Genomic DNA, 17,682 nt, shown 5'->3' with positions numbered 1-17,682 from the left:
TCCATCTCTCCTTCTGTTTTCTTTTTTTCTTTCTGTCTCTCTCCTACACACCAACATATTCTCTCTTTCCTTTCCCCTCCGTCTCTCCCTCTCCACTCCTCAGCTCTGTCTTTGTGGTGGCCTCGGTCCATATTCATAAAGCCTTTCAGAGCTTTGATCTAGGATCAGGTCCCCCCCCTCGTCCATGTATCTTATTCATAATGATCTAAAAGGCTAAACTGATTGTAGATCAGCACTTCTGTTCTGACATGTTTATGAATACGGGGTGACCTTTGGGAGGGAGGGAGTTTAAGTGCCGGTTGCTGTGGAGATATAATCCCCCTCCCTGACGTTTGTCATTCGGGCCGGGGCCAGACGGAGATGGATGAGGTAATAGGAAGCCAGTCTGTGTCGTGTTCATTAGGGCACACCATAGCAAAAAAACATCACAGGAAAATTTTAAACAAGTGTTTCTTCTTTGACGAGTCCAGGCTGTTTTCGGTCTGTTTTCTTCCATTTCCTGTCTAATAAATAAGACCCCGCTGTCCGCTGTGGTATTATGTTTCTGCTGGCGCACTACAGTGTCCCTCCCAGCTGCCAACCACCTCAGGTGGGTGGAGAACGGCTTCACACACACACACACACACACACACACTCAGACCCCCTCAGTCATCCGCGATGAGCCTGCTCGTTTGTCAGACGCCAGTAGAAAAAATGAGATCCGTAAGTACACACACACGCAGACAGACAGACAGGCAGGCAGGCAGGCAGACACCCAACACATAAACATGTGCATCCGTGCGTACACACACACATTTAAATTGAAAAACATCAGAGCTGACGTTGTATTGCTAGTCTGTTAGAAATGCCACAGAGAGAACCGTTTTGTCTTTTGTTACGATTTATTCAAATGCACATCAATTACACACAAGTAGTCATTCTCTAATTAGTTGCTTTAGTCACGTTATGGTATCAAACAAACCTTACAAGTAATGAATAATCACATCTCTAGACTCGACTGATTGTAGCTACAGTATGGCTCTGAATGCTCTACAAAGATTTGAAGGAAACATGATTGAAGCCTCGGGTTTAAAAGTCCACTCACAAGTGAAACACTTACTGCATCTTTAATAGTAATTTCAACATCAGAAATGCTCCAGTCTTTTGATACACTAGACTAGTATTACCTGAATCCCTACAGAAAGTCTACCTACAGTAGAAAGGGCATATTGAAATCCAAAAAGGTTTTGTTTGAGGCCGGTCGTTCTATGCTAAAATAGAAGACAGGAAGAAGAAGAGATGGAAGAGTGTTAAAAAGGAAGCGATCGAGTCAAGGGAGTGGAGGTGTTGAGGTGTTATCTTTCCTCTACCCCAGAGGAAGTGAGTGGTTGTGGTCCCTCCGGTCGGTCGATTTGTCTGTCCTTTCCCCTGTGTTACCGCATTCTAACAACTACTGCAGGCCACATTAAATCGCCCAGATTTGGATCACAGGTCGTCATTTTGAGACCCGTGCTCTAAACCTAACTTTACCTCTAACTCTAAGAAGAAGTAGCATATGTAGAAAATGACTGAAATTCTAAACGAAAAACAAAGTTGTTCTCCGACGAGGAATGGTGGTGGTGGAAAAACATGACGAAAGACAACAAAAAGAGAAATGGCAAACGTACTTGCTCATAAGGCCAGAGGATAGTCAAATTAAATTAAACATAACCAAAATGTCCGCCTAGTACCTTGCCCTCCGTCTGCCATTTCCTCCTACAGTCTTCACTTCTGGTCCACCTGGAAGCTGATGGAGCATTCAACAGCGTCCGGACCAACGCCCTCCTCAAATGCCAGCAGGAAGTACATTGTCTTCCTCACCTTCGCCATCTCGGCGATCCGCTCACCAAACTCCTGGGCGTCTGCCTCATAGTGGTGCACGGGTGTGTCGTCGCCGTCGCTCTCAGCTCGCCAGAACACCCCCGCCGGCTCCAGCAGCTGGCGGTTCATCAGGTGGGTGAGGTCGGGCGTCCAAAGCTGTGAGGTGGCAGTCACGGTGAGGCGGCCTGAGCGTGCCAGCCTCACTCCCCAGTGGGCAAAACGCAATGCCTGCTGGGAGAAGTCCAGGCGGTAGATGGCCTCGTGTGGTCGGAGGAGGCGCTCTCCGTCCTGCCTCTTCCCGCCACGCTGCTGCAGCGACTGGGCCCGCTGACGCATCACCTCGGTCAGATGGGCGTCGGGCCTGAAGGGCAGCTCCAGAGTGGCTTGGGTGGCCATGTTGGTTTAGGTTCAAGAGTGTGATGGGTCGATAGGGGGAACCGGGAAACGCTTTGACTGGCTGAGTCCTCAGGAATCCTCACTCTCTCTTGGTCACGTTCTCTCTCTCTCTTTTCTTTCTCTTTTCTTTCTCTGTCACCGGGTCAGGTAGGCGCACACATGCAGCTCTTTGGACTGTGGCCTTTTCCTCTTCCTCCTCTATCTTTTTCTACCTCTTTCTTTATTGAGTACAGTATGTGTGTGTGGAAGACACTCGTGCACACCCACAGCACCCTGAGATGCGGGGCGGGCCTTGCCGTCTTGTCGTTCTTGGTTGGCAAGATGAGCTCTAGGCAACCTGAGCTAATGACATCTGCAGTAGCGACGCGGGGATTGCCCTTGGAGGAACAGGGGACAGCTGTGTGTTTGTCACATATTTGTTTTGTACCATCGTTGTGCTCAGCTAGCGTAGGCTTGACTCTCTCGCGTACTTTACTTAACTAAGTGTGACCGAAATCTGAGATTTTTTTTTGTCAGTCTGCCAAGTAACCAGTGCAGGCTGGTGTCACTGGAATGGAACGGTATCAAACACACGGAATGTGTTTCATGTGTTTGATACCTATTCCGTTAATTCCATTACAGCCATTACAATAACCCCGTCCTCTGATTTCTCCCACCACCAGCTTCCACTGCTCAACTTTAACTTCAGATAGAAATAGAAAGAATAGGAAATCGTCAGCTTTTTTCAATCTGACAGAAAAACATATATGTTCTACCTGATATATTTCTATCTGCAATGTTCAGAACATTAGGCGGAGGGTGGATGGGGTTGCTGCTGTTTCTGGCCAGAGTCCAGTCCATCCTTTGCAGAGAGAGTAAAGTTATTATAGAGCTTTATTATGTTCTGGATGAAACCCGAGATAGATACCCCCTCTCCCTCATTCTCACTCTCTCTCTTTCTCTCACCCCCCTCTCTTTCTCTCTATGTCACTGGCTTCCTAAGGGCTCTCACATGACTTGGGGTTTCTATGGTGCAGTATTGTTTTTTTTATCCTCTCCTCTTAAAGGAGCTGCTACACACACACACACACACACACACACACACACACACACACACACACACACACAGAACAGCCCCTTGATCTGCAGAACAAAGGTTCCATCAGAACCACCCTGCCAGAACCGACCCACCGACCAGGGCTCTTAGTCCACCACTCCCCAGCATGTATCTCCAAGGGCAGTGGAGGAACAGTGGTTCATTCCATCAAGTTTAGCCCTCTGCGCTCCGCAGTACACTTTCATTATGTGGCGTCTCATTACTACACTTCCTGTTTGGCCCTGATGGCTGATGGGTATTTCGGGTGGGTGGGCGAGGGGGCTAAGTGCGGTCTTGTTTGCCCCCCAGCCCGCCCATCGCAGTCCGAGGGGGAGCCACCGGGAAGGGGATGACTGGCTGGTACTTCATTGCAGCTCTAGTCATTCATTGCAGCTCTAGTCATTCCCCGTCCCTCTGTCCTGTTCCACGTATTCTTCCCCCTCTGGATGTATACTTGCCAGAGCCCAGGTGATACACTACATTTGTTCCCTCTGGAACGCAGTGGGCCAGCCGGGGGTGACAAGTTGTGGACAAGAGGTATGTCCAGCGGGGATGACAGGCTCACTCACAAGAGGGTGTGGTATTTACGAGTTCGGCCGACACGCGGCTTGTTCGTTCGGCTTGCATAACTCTGACTCTCTTTTTCCTCCCCCTCCTCCCTCTACGTGTCCTGCCTACCCACACCCGCTCCCTCTGCCCTTTTCCCAACCTTTCCCTCTCTCTTTCCTGCTTTCATCTCCATCCACCCCCTCCTTCTTCAACCTCCTCCACTCCCTCTGCACCCCCCCCCCCCCCCCTCCCTTCAGGTCATCCCAGACTGGAAAGAGCAGGAGTGGGACACGGAGACACCCGAGTCATACGCCGGGATCTTCCACTTCCGCTTCTGGCGCTTCGGAGAGTGGGTGGATGTGGTGATCGACGACCGACTGCCCACGGTGGACAACCAGCTGGTCTACTGCCACTCGGATGACAGCAACGAGTTCTGGAGCGCACTGGTGGAGAAGGCTTATGCCAAGTTAGTCAATGAATCAATCAATCTGTCAATGGCTTTATTGTCCAAATTGGGAAATGTGTAGTACAGTCTTGTTGGAAAATGTTTTAAACGTTCAATCCATCCATCAAGCAATCAATCAATTTGTTGTCCCAATTGGACAATGTGTAATACGGTCATGGTAAAAAAACAACATTAAAATGTAATGAACACCTAGGGGCAGGGATAAAGAGATACAGTACTGTAGCAGCCCCAGTAGCCCTGGGGAATATCATCTAGAATAGGATAAAATGCTACTGTATGTTTTACTCTCCCAATATTTGAGGAATGCAGAGAAAATCTTTAGAACGAGGATGCACTCACTCACTCGGGTAAATAAATATTTCCAATTGGTAACACTTTACTTAACGCCTGTAGGTATAATGCTTTATAACATGTTATAAGCCTTTAATGTCTTAGAATTAGGCTTATTATTGTCTGTCACTATTTTAACTGATTCAAGATACTGTGTCTACTAGCCACTGTCTTTATGATTTGAGATGTGGAGTCACATCTTGAGATATGGAGTCAAACAAGAGGTTCAGTTGTCATTCTGTTGTCAACTGTGCACTGTAGACAGCATAGATAGAGAGATATTTGACTTCAGATGAACTCATTCCTCCTCTCCCTCCTGTCCCTGCAGAGTGTACGGCTGCTACGAGGCCCTGGACGGCGGGAACACGGCGGATGCCCTGGTGGACTTCACAGGGGGCGTGTCGGAGCCCATGGACCTGCTGGAGGGCCAGATGGCCACTGACGAGGTGGCCCGTAACCAGCTGTTTGAGAGGGTGCTGAAGGTCCACAACCGGGACGGCCTCATCAGCTGCTCCATCCGGGTGAGTCACTCAGGGGGAAGATCTGTACAAGGCAGCCATTTTGGATCAGGGGCAGCCAGGGGGTCAGTTAGGAGATCTAGGTCGTGTTCAATGTACTTCCTGTTTTTTTCCATTGCAAAATGTTTTTTTCTGCCTTGTGCTATTTGGAACACCAAAAAATTGCAACATAAATCGCAAATTGCAGTGTTTGGCAATCACCATGATAATGTGCCATCCCGTCTATTTCGAAAGTTGCGGTTAGTTGGCTCATGCAAAGTCTACATTTGCGAGAGGAAAATGTAATCCTTTGTGATTATCCATCTATCTATCATCTATCAATGTAATCATACAAGGCTTTCTCTCTGCTGATGAGACTTGAATTTGTATGAGTGCATATACACTTTCAGAATGCAAATACCGTCCTCTTCTCTATCCATCCATCTACCTGTCATCCTCAATCTGCTTGTTGTTTATCTGTCCATCCGTTAGTCCGTCTATTCATCTGTTCATCAATACGCAACATCTGCTGTTGGGAGCTCCATTTGTACGAGTTCCACTCTCCCCCGGGCAGCCACTGACTGCGTCCCATATGGCACCCTACTCCCTACAAAGTGCACTACTTTTGACCAGAACCCTATGGGCCCTTGTTGAAAGTAGTACACTGTAAAGGTAATAAGTTGTACATTTGGAACGCAGGCAGTGAGTCCCCCCTTTTGATTGTCTGCGGTTCTGCGCTTGTCCACTCCTGCACTAGAACTCATTTACAGTCCAACATTGTGTGATTCCGAATCAAGTACACTAGCTCAACTGGCAGCGATAGGCGTTTTATATTCATGAGTTTTCATTAGGCTCCATTACAGAAACAATAACAACAGAATGGACACAGACACGAAAAACATAATGGCTAAACAAACACGTCAGCTAGACGAACGGCCCGAAAACCCTAGTCGTTAATTCCTCGGACATGACCCATGACTTGGTGGTTGTTGTTTGGTTATGGTTGTAACGGCCTGGCAACATTATAAAAATGCTTGACTACTCCCAGGCTTTTTGTTGTGAGGTCTGATTTAGGAATGCAACAAAGGCATCTTAAAAGCCACACTCGTGCATCTCTCCCCAGACTCCAAGCCTAACTGCTTTTTGTCTTCTCCCCCCTTTCGCTGTTTTTTGTAAGCATGGTTTGAAAATTGATGTGTGTGGTAGCAAATGCTCAATGCACGTCTTCCACAGAGCCTATGGGCCTGGGCATAATAGGGTAGTGACCTATTTAAAAAAATATATATATATGTTCAGGCCGAATTTGAAATATTCTTGCCACCTCTTTCTTGATTATTGACCTGCCGAACATTCCCCATTTATCTAATCATACATAATTTTTATCAGTAAGAAGAGTTATTTTGATTGATATAATTGATGACAATAGTTAGTTGTTTTTTCTCATTAGACTCAGATTAGACTCAGATTTGTAAAGGGGGTTAATCGTAACATTTGCTACAATTAACCCCTTACCTAAAATTCAGTGGTATTTTATATGGTATTTAGACACATTCACATAGTGATATAAAATGTCACTTCTTTACATCAAGTACAAATAAGATAATATCTTAGAGAAATTAAAAAAGTAATTCATTCTTTTGAATGCTAAAAGTATCATTTAAAATATATGCATTTTGTTTACTCCGCTTTTGGTCAATATGACATATCTAAAATGGAAATATTTTTTGTCAATTTAGTATATTTTCATCCAACTATCAGTTTCAAATCAGAAATGTTTTCAATTTATGGGGCGGCAGGTAGCCTAGTGGTTAGTGTTGGACTAGTAACCGAAAGGTTGCAAGATCGAATCCCAGAGCTGACAAGGTAAAAATCTGTCGTTCTGCCCCTGAACATGGCAGTTAACCCACTGTTCCTAGGCTGTCATTGAAAATAAGAATTTGTTCTTAACTGACTTGCCTAGTAAAATAAAATTGTCTTTCATTTTTACCATTGGAGACAGACATTTCATTTCCACCACTTTCGGTTGAATTGTGAACAACTGGTGTGTCCTAGAAACTTACAATGTGTAATGATAGCTAAGATATGTACAGTATGTTTGTATATTATATTATTATTAATATTATTAATCTACCTCAAATATTGTTTTCATACTAGGCTTAGCAAAAGCCTAGCTCTCTGAAGTCCAGACAACTGCTTTCCCGCAAAAGCCTAGCTCTCTGAAGTCCAGACAACTGCCTCCCGGGTGGCGCAGTGGTCTAGGGCACTGCATCGCAGTGCTAGCTGCGCCACCAGAGTCTCTGGGTTCGCGCCCAGGCTGGGCTGGGTTCGCGCCCAGGCTCTGTCGCAGCCGGCCGCAACCGGGAGGTCCGTGGGGCGACGCACAATTGGCATAGCGTCGTCCGGGTTAGGGAGGGTTTGGCCGGTAGGGATATCCTTGTCTCAGTATGTAAAAATGTAATGAAATGTAAAAATGTAATAAAATGTATGCACTCTACTGTAAGTCGCTCTGGATAAGAGCGTCTGCTAAATGACTAAAATGTAAATGTAAATGTAACTGCTTTCCCGTTGGGCCAGGTGTGAATGTTCTGGTAGCCAACCTACTCAACCAATTTGAATACAATGGGAAGCCCATCCACAGTTGATGGCCCATCAGCAGGCAATTAAGTATGCTTAAATTGAGAGCCTGTGAGGTCTATGAGAAGGGTTTGTGCATGCAGGAGCAGTCATGTATGTTTTTTGAATTTTTATGTAGTATCCCCTGGGTCATATTTAGTAGGCACCAAATGGAAGAAAATGGACTGAAACGGGGAGGGACTAACTGATCTTATCCGACATGGATGTCGATTAAGGCAGCCCCCCGCACCTCTCTGATTCAGAGTGCATTATTTTGAATGCATTCATTTGTACAATTGACTAGGTATTCCCCTTTCCCAATAAAAAACACTTGTTTTTGGTTTCTGTTGCAAAACATTTTGTTACGTTGTGCACTAATGAATACGACCCTGGTTTCCCTCATTACCTTTCTGTCTTCTTTATCCTTTTTCCTCTTCTGTCTCCTTAGTAGTTGCTCCCTTGCTGTCGTTGCATCACACTTTGTTTGTGAAACGGGCTCATTACATCTGGGCCTTGTGCTCAATGATACTTTGATGATCAAGTAGCAAGGGACAGCACCAGCCGTCTAGGCTGCAAGCTCAATTCAAACAAACCAATTCTCAGTTCAACTTGACTGGGCCTTGTTCAATAGGCATCAAACAAAATAATGTCTGAATGCACATTTTCATTTTGTCGCATGTCGCACGCCCTAATGAACACAACCCTTGTCACAACTCAAGCACTTTGAGCTACATTCTGTGTATGACATGTGCTGCACAAATACATATTTCTGAATTAATTAATTGATTATTAATTGTCTCATAGGCGACCACAGTGGAGGACATGGAGGCACGGCTAGACTGTGGCCTGGTCAAGGGTCACGCATACGCAGTGACGGACGTGAAGAAGGTGCGTCTGGGCCAGGGCCTGCTGGCATTCTTCAAATCAGAGAAGCTCAATATGATCCGCATGAGGAACCCCTGGGGAGAGAAGGAGTGGAGCGGGCCCTGGAGCGACAGGTAAATACACAAAACTGCCTCCTCAGGCCTGGAAGTGGTACTACACAACCATAGTATTAGAATTAGAATTCTTATTCTAATTCGATGTACACAACACTGCATAATGAAAGCTTCTCCTATTCAGAGTGCCTTTACTGCCTCGAAATGACTAGACCGTGTAGGAGTAATGAGGTGGAGAGAGAGGTGTTCTCCATCTTCTGAAATGGGGAATGCTATGTGTGTGTGTGTGAGTGTGTTTGTGTGTGGGGGGGGTGATAAATGCCATAAATTAACTGTTGAATATGTGTGAACGTGTGTTTTTGTTTTATTTATTTAAAGAAAAACAACAATATGGAGGGAAAAATAAGGGTAGGCTCTACATTTTTTACATTTCAGTAATAATGCAGGAGAAGGAGACACAAAAAGTAAAACCATTACAATGTCATTCCGAGATCTGCAGGGGTGCTGTTAGTACAGTGACTATAATATTGTGGAGTGAATTCCATTAACGCAACTGTTTGGAACTGAGTTAATCAGACGTGTATTGTTATACATAAACTTGGTTGAATGGTAATACAGCTATTATTTTTGAAGGCACACGTGGTGCACATGTTCACACGTTTAAGTCACCTTAAAGTAAAAAAAATATAGAATCCAAAAATATCTAACATAATAAATCAAATAAAATCACACGTTCAACAGTTAATTTATGGCGTTTATCATGTAATAGGATGGGGAGAAGACTAAGAGCTTCTCTCCTCCTCCTTCTGTTGTGTCCTATTGTTTATCGCTAGGTTGTGTGACATAGCAGAGATTGTAGGGCTCGCTCATGAAGACAGCTGAATTATTGAGTAGGTAAAGGAGAGAGATGTTAGTTCTTAAAGGGGAAGTGACTGAGTGGTGTAATTAAAGGAGTCGTCTCCTTTCATTCATATAGTCATAGGAATGCATGTATAATGTATCTGGGGTTTGATCACAATTGGAATTGGAGACATTTAATTGTATTGTTTAATGTGGAAGTTTGTCACAGAGTCACACACAAGTTGTGGAACTGGCAGGAATTTCATAGAAACAGAAGAGAGGTTTATTTTCATATGCACGTAGGCACACACACAATTGCTATGTATTGCCGATACCTACAATTCCTACTTCCTGGGGTAAGTCTTCATGTTTTAATCTATGACTGCTCCTGAGAAAATTGCTGTCCATTGTCATGTGGTGCTGAACTTCGGAATCTCCAATCCAAAGGGTTTTTCAGTGGTGTGTTTGCTCTGTAATTTCCTTTGTTTCATACTGTCGAACATGAGGTAATTTCATGTCTGTGCCCCCAGCTCAGAGGAGTGGAAGAAGGTGAGCAAGAGTGAGAGAGAGAAGCTGGGCGTCACCGTGCAGGATGACGGAGAATTCTGGTGAGAGGGACCACCATGCACACACACATACACACACACACACACACACACACACACACCATTAACACATTAGGGGCCATTTACCCACACACAGATTAAGCCTAGGCCTGGACTAAAAAGCATGCTCCGTACTATGCTTAACCTCTCTGGTACAAGTGGGACGCTAGCGTCCCACCTCGACAACAGCCAGTGAAATTGCAGGGCGCCAAATTCAAAACAACAGAAATCCCGTATTTAAAGTTCCTCAAACATACAAGTACTATACACCATTTTAAAGATAAACTTCTTGTAAATCCAACCACAGTGTCCGATTTCAAAAAGGCTTTACTGCGAAAGCACACCATGTGATTATGTTAGGTCAGCGCCTAGTCACAGAAAACCATGAGAGCCACATCAAATTACAGAAATACTCATCATAAACATTGATCTAAGATACAAGTGTTTAACATACGATTAAAGATAAACTTCTCCTTAATGCAACCTCTGTGTCAGATTTCAAAAAGGCTTTATGGCAAAAGCACACCATGCGATTATGTTAGGTCAGCGCCTAGCCACAGAAAACCATACAGCCATTTTCCAACCAAGGAGAGGTGTCACAAAAGTCAGAAATAGCGTTAAAATTAATCACTTACCTTTGATGATCTTCATCTGATGGCACTCCCAGGTCTCCATGTTAGACAACAAATGTTCATTTTGTTTGATAAAGTTCATCTTTATGTTCAAATACCTCCTTTTTGTTCACGTGTTTAGTCCAGTAATCCAAATGCACAAGGCGCAGAAGTCCAGAAGAAAAGTCAAAAAAGTTCCATTACAGTTTGTAGAAACATGTCAAACGATGTATAGAATCAATCTTTAGGATGTTTTTATCATAAATCTTCAATAATATTCCAACCGGACAATTCCTTTGTCATTAGAAATGAAAGGGAACGGAGCTCGTCCTCACGGCTGCGCGCGTGACTCAACTAAAGGCTTTCAGCCTGACCACTGGTTCAAACAGCTCTTATTCGCTCCCCTTTCATAGTAGATGCCTGAAACAACGTTCTAAAGACTGTTGACATCTAGTGGAAGCCTTAGGAAGTGCAATCTGACCCCATAGACACAGTATATTGGATAGGCAATCACTTGAAAACCTACAAACCTCAGATTTCCCACTTCCTGGTTGGATTTTTCTCTCAGGTTTTCGCCTGCCACATGAGTTCTGTTATATTCACAGACATCATTCCAACAGTTTTAGAAACGTCAGAGTGTTTTCTATCCAGATCTACTAATCATATGCATATCATAGCCTCTGGGCCTGAGTAGCAGGCAGTTTACTCTGGGCACGCTTTTCATCCGGACGTGAAAATACTGCCCCCTACACCAAAGAGGTTCATCTGTATTTTATTAACTTCTTATGGCTGCAGGGGCAGTATTGAGTAGCTTGGATGAAAAGGTGCCCAGAGTAAACTGCCTGCTCCTCAGTCCCAGTTGCTAATATATGCATAGTATTAGTCTATTTGGATAGAAAGCACTCTGAAATTTCTACAACTGTTTGAATGATGTCTGTGAGAATAAAATAACTCATATGGCAGGCAAAAATCTGAGAGAAAAATCCAACCAGGAAGTGGGAAATCTGAGGTTTGTAGGTTTTCAACTCCTCGCCTATCGAATACACAGTGGGATATGGGTCATTTTGCACTTCCTACGGCTTCCACTAGATGTCAACAGTCTTTAGAACCTTGTCTGATGCTTTTACTGTGAAGTGTGGCCGAAGGAGAGGGGATTGAGTAAGGTCTATCATGAGCTGAACATGCGCTGACCATGCGCGTTCATGTGAGAGCGAGCTCTGTTCGATCGCATTTCTGAAGACAAAGGAATTCTCCGGTTGGAACATTATTGAAGATTTATGTTAAAAACATCATGTTTCTACTGACTGTTACGGAACTTTTTGACATTTCGTCTGCTTTTAGTGAACACGCTTCGTGACTTTGGATTCGTTTACCAAACGCGCTAACAAAAGTAGCTATTTGGACATAAATAATGGACATTACCGAACAAATCAAACATTTATTGTGGAACTGTGATTCCTGGGAGTGCATTCTGATGAAGATCATCAAAGGTAAGTGCATATTTATAATGTTATTTCTGACTTCTGTTGACTGCACAATATGGCGGGTACCTGTATGGCTTGATTGGGCTCTGAGCGCCGACATCAGATTATTGCATGGTTTTTGCTTTTTCCGTAAAGCTTTTTTGAAATCTGACACAGTGGTTGCATTAAGAACAAGTTTATCTTTAATCAAAGTTTATGATGAGTATTTCTGTTATTTGATGTGGCTCTGCAATTTCTCCGGATATTTTGGAGGCATTTCTGAACATGGCGCCAATGTAAACTGAGGTTTTTGGACATAAATATGAACTTTATCGAACAAAACATATATGTATTGTGTAACGTGAAGTTCTATGAGTGTCATCTGATGAAGATCATCAAAGGTTAGTGATTAATTTTATCTCTATTTCTGCTTTTTGTGACTCCTGTCTTTGGCTGGGAAAATGGTTTTTGTGTTTTTCTGTGATTTGGCGGTGACCTAACATAATCGTTTGTGATGCTTTCGCTGTAAAGTCTTTTTGAAATTGGACACTGTGGTGGGATTAACAAGAAGTGTATCTTTAAAATGGTGTGAAATACTTGTATGCTTGAGGAATTTTAATTATGAGATTTCTGTTTGAATTTGGCGCCCTGCACTTTCACTGGCTGTTGTCATATCGATCCCGTTAACAGGATTTCAGCCCTAAGAAGTTTTAACTGATTGAGCGGCACTTTCCTAAATATACCCTCCCTCCCTCCCTTCCTCTCCACCCTAGGATGACGTTTGATGACTTCTGCCAGTACTTCACGGACCTGATCCTGTGCCGCCTCATCAACACCTCTTATCTGAGCATCCACAAAACATGGGAGGAGGAAGTGATGAGGGGCTCCTGGGTCCCCCGCCAAGACCCTCTGAGGAACCGCTCTGGGGGATGCATCAACTACAAGGCCACCTTCCTCCAGAACCCACAGGTGTGGTGCATGAGGGTGGAGGATGTGTGGAAGTGGGGAGAGTGTGGGTGGATGGTGGGAGGCTGGGTAGGAGTGTGTTTGTACTGTGTAAGTTTGTATGTGTTTTTCTGTTGGTGTCTCTGCATGTACTGCATATTCTGTATTTGATTTGAGGAGATTGTTCTAATTAGTGTGTTTGTCTCTCTGCAGTATGTGTTTGATGTGAATAAGGTAGAGGATGAGGTGTTGATCGCCCTGCAGCAGAAGGAGAGGAGAGCCACCACCAAAGAGGGCAAAGGAGATAACCTGGCCATAGGCTTCGACATTCACCGGGTATGCACGCACACACACAGAGATGAAGACACACACACGAGAACACACTCACACAGATGAAGAGACAAATACGCAGATGTTAGCACACACACACACAAACACAGATGAACACACACAGATGGATACACAGGAAGATGAACACACTGTCGTTCCACATGAATTTTTCCTTTTGCCTCTTAACGCTTTACTTCATGGTATTGCCATCTCTTTACTTCCTTGCTACTCATAACATAAAAGATAAGACATAAGGATCCTGTTTCAGTCCTCACATGTGCCATCTTTCCACCTCCTATATCTGTCTCCCTGCTTCTGCCTCTATCCTTGCTCTGCCTGATGATGCCATATCTACCTTGAGTCTCCCTTTAAAATGTGACCCTGATGTCATGTCCCCTCCCGTCCTCTAGGTGGAGCTGAACAGAAAATACCGCATGCACACGGCCCAGCAGAAGGTGGCGGGCTCCATCTACATCAACTCGCGCTGCGTCTTCCTCAGGAAGGAGCTCAAGGAGGGTCGCTACGTCATCATCCCCACGACTTTTGACCCCGGGCAGCAGGGCGACTTCCTGTTGCGGGTTTTCACCGACGTGCCTTCAGACTGCAAGTAAACCAGCCGGCCGACATGCAGACCCACCCCCACCCCCCTTCCGTTTAACCTCCTTACATTTTCAAAGGGATAGTTCACTGGGATCATAGAATTGAATAGAACAGTATTGTTTTGTAGTTCTATGATAGGGATTGCCTAAATTGGATCAGTTAAAATTGATCAAATAACAAACCTCATTTTATAGAAACCCATCAAATTCAACTGGTGTGTATGTTAAAGGGATATTTCATTTTGGTATTTTACGACACTTGGGGTTAAAGTATTTTTTGCATTTTACTACTTACTTCAAAAAAGTGAACGATCCCTTTAACATGCACACCAGTTGAATTGTATGGGTTTCTATAAAAGGATTTTAGCTTTTTGATAAAGTTGAATTGATTCTCTAAGTGGACCCAGAACCTCTTTCACGTAATTTGTCATCCACTGCCATTATTCTCACCAAAATGAATAACACCCATATTCACTTTCTTTCCCTACCCAACAGAGAGTTGAACCTGGATGAGCCCCCACAGACATGTTGGACGGGCATGTGTGGTTACCCCCAGCTGGTCACCCAGGTCCACGTTCTGAGTGCTGAGGGACTCCAGGGCCAGGACTCTAATGGAGGTAAGCTAGTAAGGCTGCAGTAGGAAATAGTAGGCCTACAGTAAAGTAAGCTACAGTACATGTCGAAGGGAGGCTTTGGGAGCTGACTTGCATAGACCATTTTCACACGAGCTATACTAGGATGGCCCGGTTATATCTCCACCATTGTTACTGGACCATGCTGGAAAGGATGGGGGATAGTTGGAGGGGAAAGGTTCTGGTCGACACAATAAACTCTTCTGCCGATGGGTAACTTGAGTTTAAGTGTGTACTGTACATTTTGTGCGAGTGTGTATGTGTTTTTCCGTGCCCCAGCATGTGTTGCAAGGTGAACTCTTCTGGTCATACACAGAGCTGCACTGTCTCATTCCCAACAAGAAGAGGCACCCGGCCAAAACACAAGGAGGTACATCAGCATCACCTAGTGGCTAGCGGCTTAGCTACAACTAGACATATTGCACAGTAATAGTCCAATAGGCTTTGGCTCAGCCCAGAAACAGCCCCTAGCCCCTAAACCCCTTCAAACTCAACTCTGGACCTCAAAGCCAGTTCCACTACATTTTTACATTGTTCCCCTCTAATCAGGGAATGATTTAGACCTGGGACACCAGGTGTGTTCAATTAATTATCAGGTAGAACAGAAAACCAGCAGGCTCTGGACTTCGTAGGGCAAGAGTTGAATACCCATGTCCTAACCCTTAACCCCTAGCTTCATGTAGATCGAAGAGGATTGGATAGATTTAAGCAAAATGGTAGTAGTTCCACAAAGGGCTAGGTCTAGGAATACTTTTTTCCATATGGCTGAAACCTATCCCCTCCCTTTCAGATTTATAGTCTTCTATAGTTCCTTCTCCCCATATCCTCGACCTACCTAGTAGCACAAGCAACTAAAGCCCTTCTCCACCTACCTGTCAGAGACCTGTCTGCTTGCTGGTTGGTCTGATGGCCAGATAAGGATTGGCTTCATTTAGACCCCGAGTTGGTTTTGGCCTGCATATTTGAGTACACATGCACACACACGTTTACACTTCTCATGCCGATACAGAGATTGACAGCTGTCCCTCATCCTTCCTTCCCTCTCCCTCCCAGCCTCGGACCCGTACGTCATCATCACCTGTGAGGGAGAGAGGGTGCGCTCGCCGGTGCACAAGGACACGCGGAGCCCTAACTTCGATGTCAAAGGCCTGTTCTACCGCAAGAAGCCCAAGGAAGGCATCCACATTGAGGTAAGCACAGACGGAGAGGAGGAACTTTTTTGTATCTGTCTGTCTGTGTTCATACAGTATGTATCCCTCTATCTCTTGAATATGTTTTACTCTAACTTTTTGAAAATCACTTTTCCTATGCTTCCTCTCTCCCTCTTTTTCTCTTTCTTCTCTGCTCTCCTTGGACCTTGGGCCATACCATAATAGATCTACAATAAGAACGTAATTGTGGATACCTTCCTGGGTCAGGTGACCCTGTCCAGTGACCCAAACGACCGGCAGGAGCAGCACACGCTCCACCTGCGCGACAAGGGCAATCGCCAAGACAACGACCTCCCGGGCACGGTCACCGTGCGCCTCATCACCTGCATCACACTCATCAACATATGACGTCACAACCACCGCCGTCGCCGCTCTCGCCATGGAATGTCGAAGGAGCTTGACCTTTGTCATCTTGACGACCTTTCGCCACCACTAAACCCAAGCATGTCAGTTAAAAGGTTAATCATCCCCTGCTCCACCCAACCCAACACCCCCTTCAACATATACAGACACAGCTTTCTTTCTTTCTGACTCTTTCTCTCACTGTTACACACACACACACACACAAACACACAGGCCGTGTCTGAGTCCTAAATAGTAGGCTGATTGGGTATGCGAAAATATTACGTTTTATAGTATGTGAAATATTGAACATTTTGTTTGCTTTAAATGCCAGGACGTCATACTCATTTCATCTTTCCATCTAGTAGAATTCACTGCACACTATTAAGGAAGAGAAGTGTCTTTTCAGACCCACGTAGGTGTGACAACAGCCGATAAACCGCTGATAGTCAGCTACCAAAATGAATGAATGGTGGGAAACAAAGCAATTGTGCGTTAGATGACACATTCTCAGTATGGGTGAGCCTGGTATGTTGATGTTTGAAGCTTACTGCATACATATACTAAACAGTACATTCTAAATAGTATGATGCATGATTAGTACACAGTATGTATATCGTTTTAGTAAGTAGTAGGCAAGACTACTCTCTCTACATGCCTTCAACTCTCACACGCGCACACACACACACACACACACACACACACACACACACACACACACACACACACACACACACACACACTTTTAACATGCTCCTGCACTCCTCATGCATCTGCCAGCGTCTCTAAGGGCTATACATCGCCTTAAGGCTGAGTGGGTCTCTTTAGGAGCCTGTGACCAGCCATATGTCGGGTGGGAGGGGGGTCATTGTATTGGGTGGTATACTGGGTGTAGCCTTGCCTCCTCCCCCCTCCATCACATCTATCCCATCTTCCTCTTCCCACTCCCATCCCCTCGGACTACGCTACCCTTCACTTCTACAGGTTGCCATGGACAAAATCGAGTTTAGCACGGCAAAAAAATGATCTGCCTGCATTGCACATGTCCCATTCCCCCTTTACACACAAATGTTTTATTTAATTTTTATTTAACCTTTATTTAACTAGGCATCACACTCTTAGCTTAGCAACCGGCGCTTTTGATATGCCCCAGTGGAGTGACTGTGGAGCTCCGCCTGCCATATTCAAGTGCTTTACGGGACCAAAGACGGACCAGGCCCTCCCTCCCTCTCTCTTTTGCCGGCGGCAGTTGCCACTGTGCCACGTCAGTCGGTCATCTCTACGGCAACGCCACTGCCTGACGCTTCCTAAGTCATGGGACTCCTGTCAATTGACCTGAATCGCGTGAATCATGTGACCCGAGAGACAGCAGCTGTTGTCCCTCTGTGTGTGTGTGTGTGT

The 17,682-nt window shown here is 44.9% G+C and overlaps 2 protein-coding genes across 2 annotated transcripts in view; one reads left to right on the top strand and one right to left on the bottom strand.

Moving 5' to 3' along the window:
- Positions 1–16,287, top strand: part of LOC120044368 (calpain-5-like) — a 35,367-nt gene extending 19,080 nt beyond the window's left edge. The window contains exons 3-12 of the mRNA XM_038988992.1: positions 4,117–4,325; positions 4,984–5,176; positions 8,570–8,763; positions 10,074–10,151; positions 12,996–13,191; positions 13,381–13,503; positions 13,908–14,104; positions 14,592–14,713; positions 15,782–15,918; positions 16,105–16,287. Coding sequence (XP_038844920.1) covers positions 4,117–4,325; positions 4,984–5,176; positions 8,570–8,763; positions 10,074–10,151; positions 12,996–13,191; positions 13,381–13,503; positions 13,908–14,104; positions 14,592–14,713; positions 15,782–15,918; positions 16,105–16,287 — 1,632 coding nt within the window. The remainder of the gene's footprint in view (positions 1–4,116; positions 4,326–4,983; positions 5,177–8,569; positions 8,764–10,073; positions 10,152–12,995; positions 13,192–13,380; positions 13,504–13,907; positions 14,105–14,591; positions 14,714–15,781; positions 15,919–16,104) is intronic.
- Positions 1,744–2,235, bottom strand: LOC120044733 (olfactory marker protein-like). The gene has a single exon (XM_038989412.1). The coding sequence runs from the start codon at positions 2,233–2,235 to the stop codon at positions 1,744–1,746; it is 492 nt and encodes a 163-aa protein (XP_038845340.1).
- Positions 16,288–17,682: the final 1,395 nt, after the last annotated feature.

This window comes from Salvelinus namaycush, chromosome 3 (genome assembly GCF_016432855.1).
Source record: "Salvelinus namaycush isolate Seneca chromosome 3, SaNama_1.0, whole genome shotgun sequence".
NCBI lineage: Eukaryota > Metazoa > Chordata > Actinopteri > Salmoniformes > Salmonidae > Salvelinus > Salvelinus namaycush.
Note: the sequence above shows the minus strand (reverse complement) of the source record. Positions and strands in the feature narration are given on the sequence as shown.

Excerpts from the sequence above, each read along its gene's own strand:
- LOC120044733 (XM_038989412.1), bottom strand. The coding sequence starts at position 2,235 with ATGGCCACCCAAGCCACTCTGGAGCTGCCCTTCAGGCCCGACGCCCAT.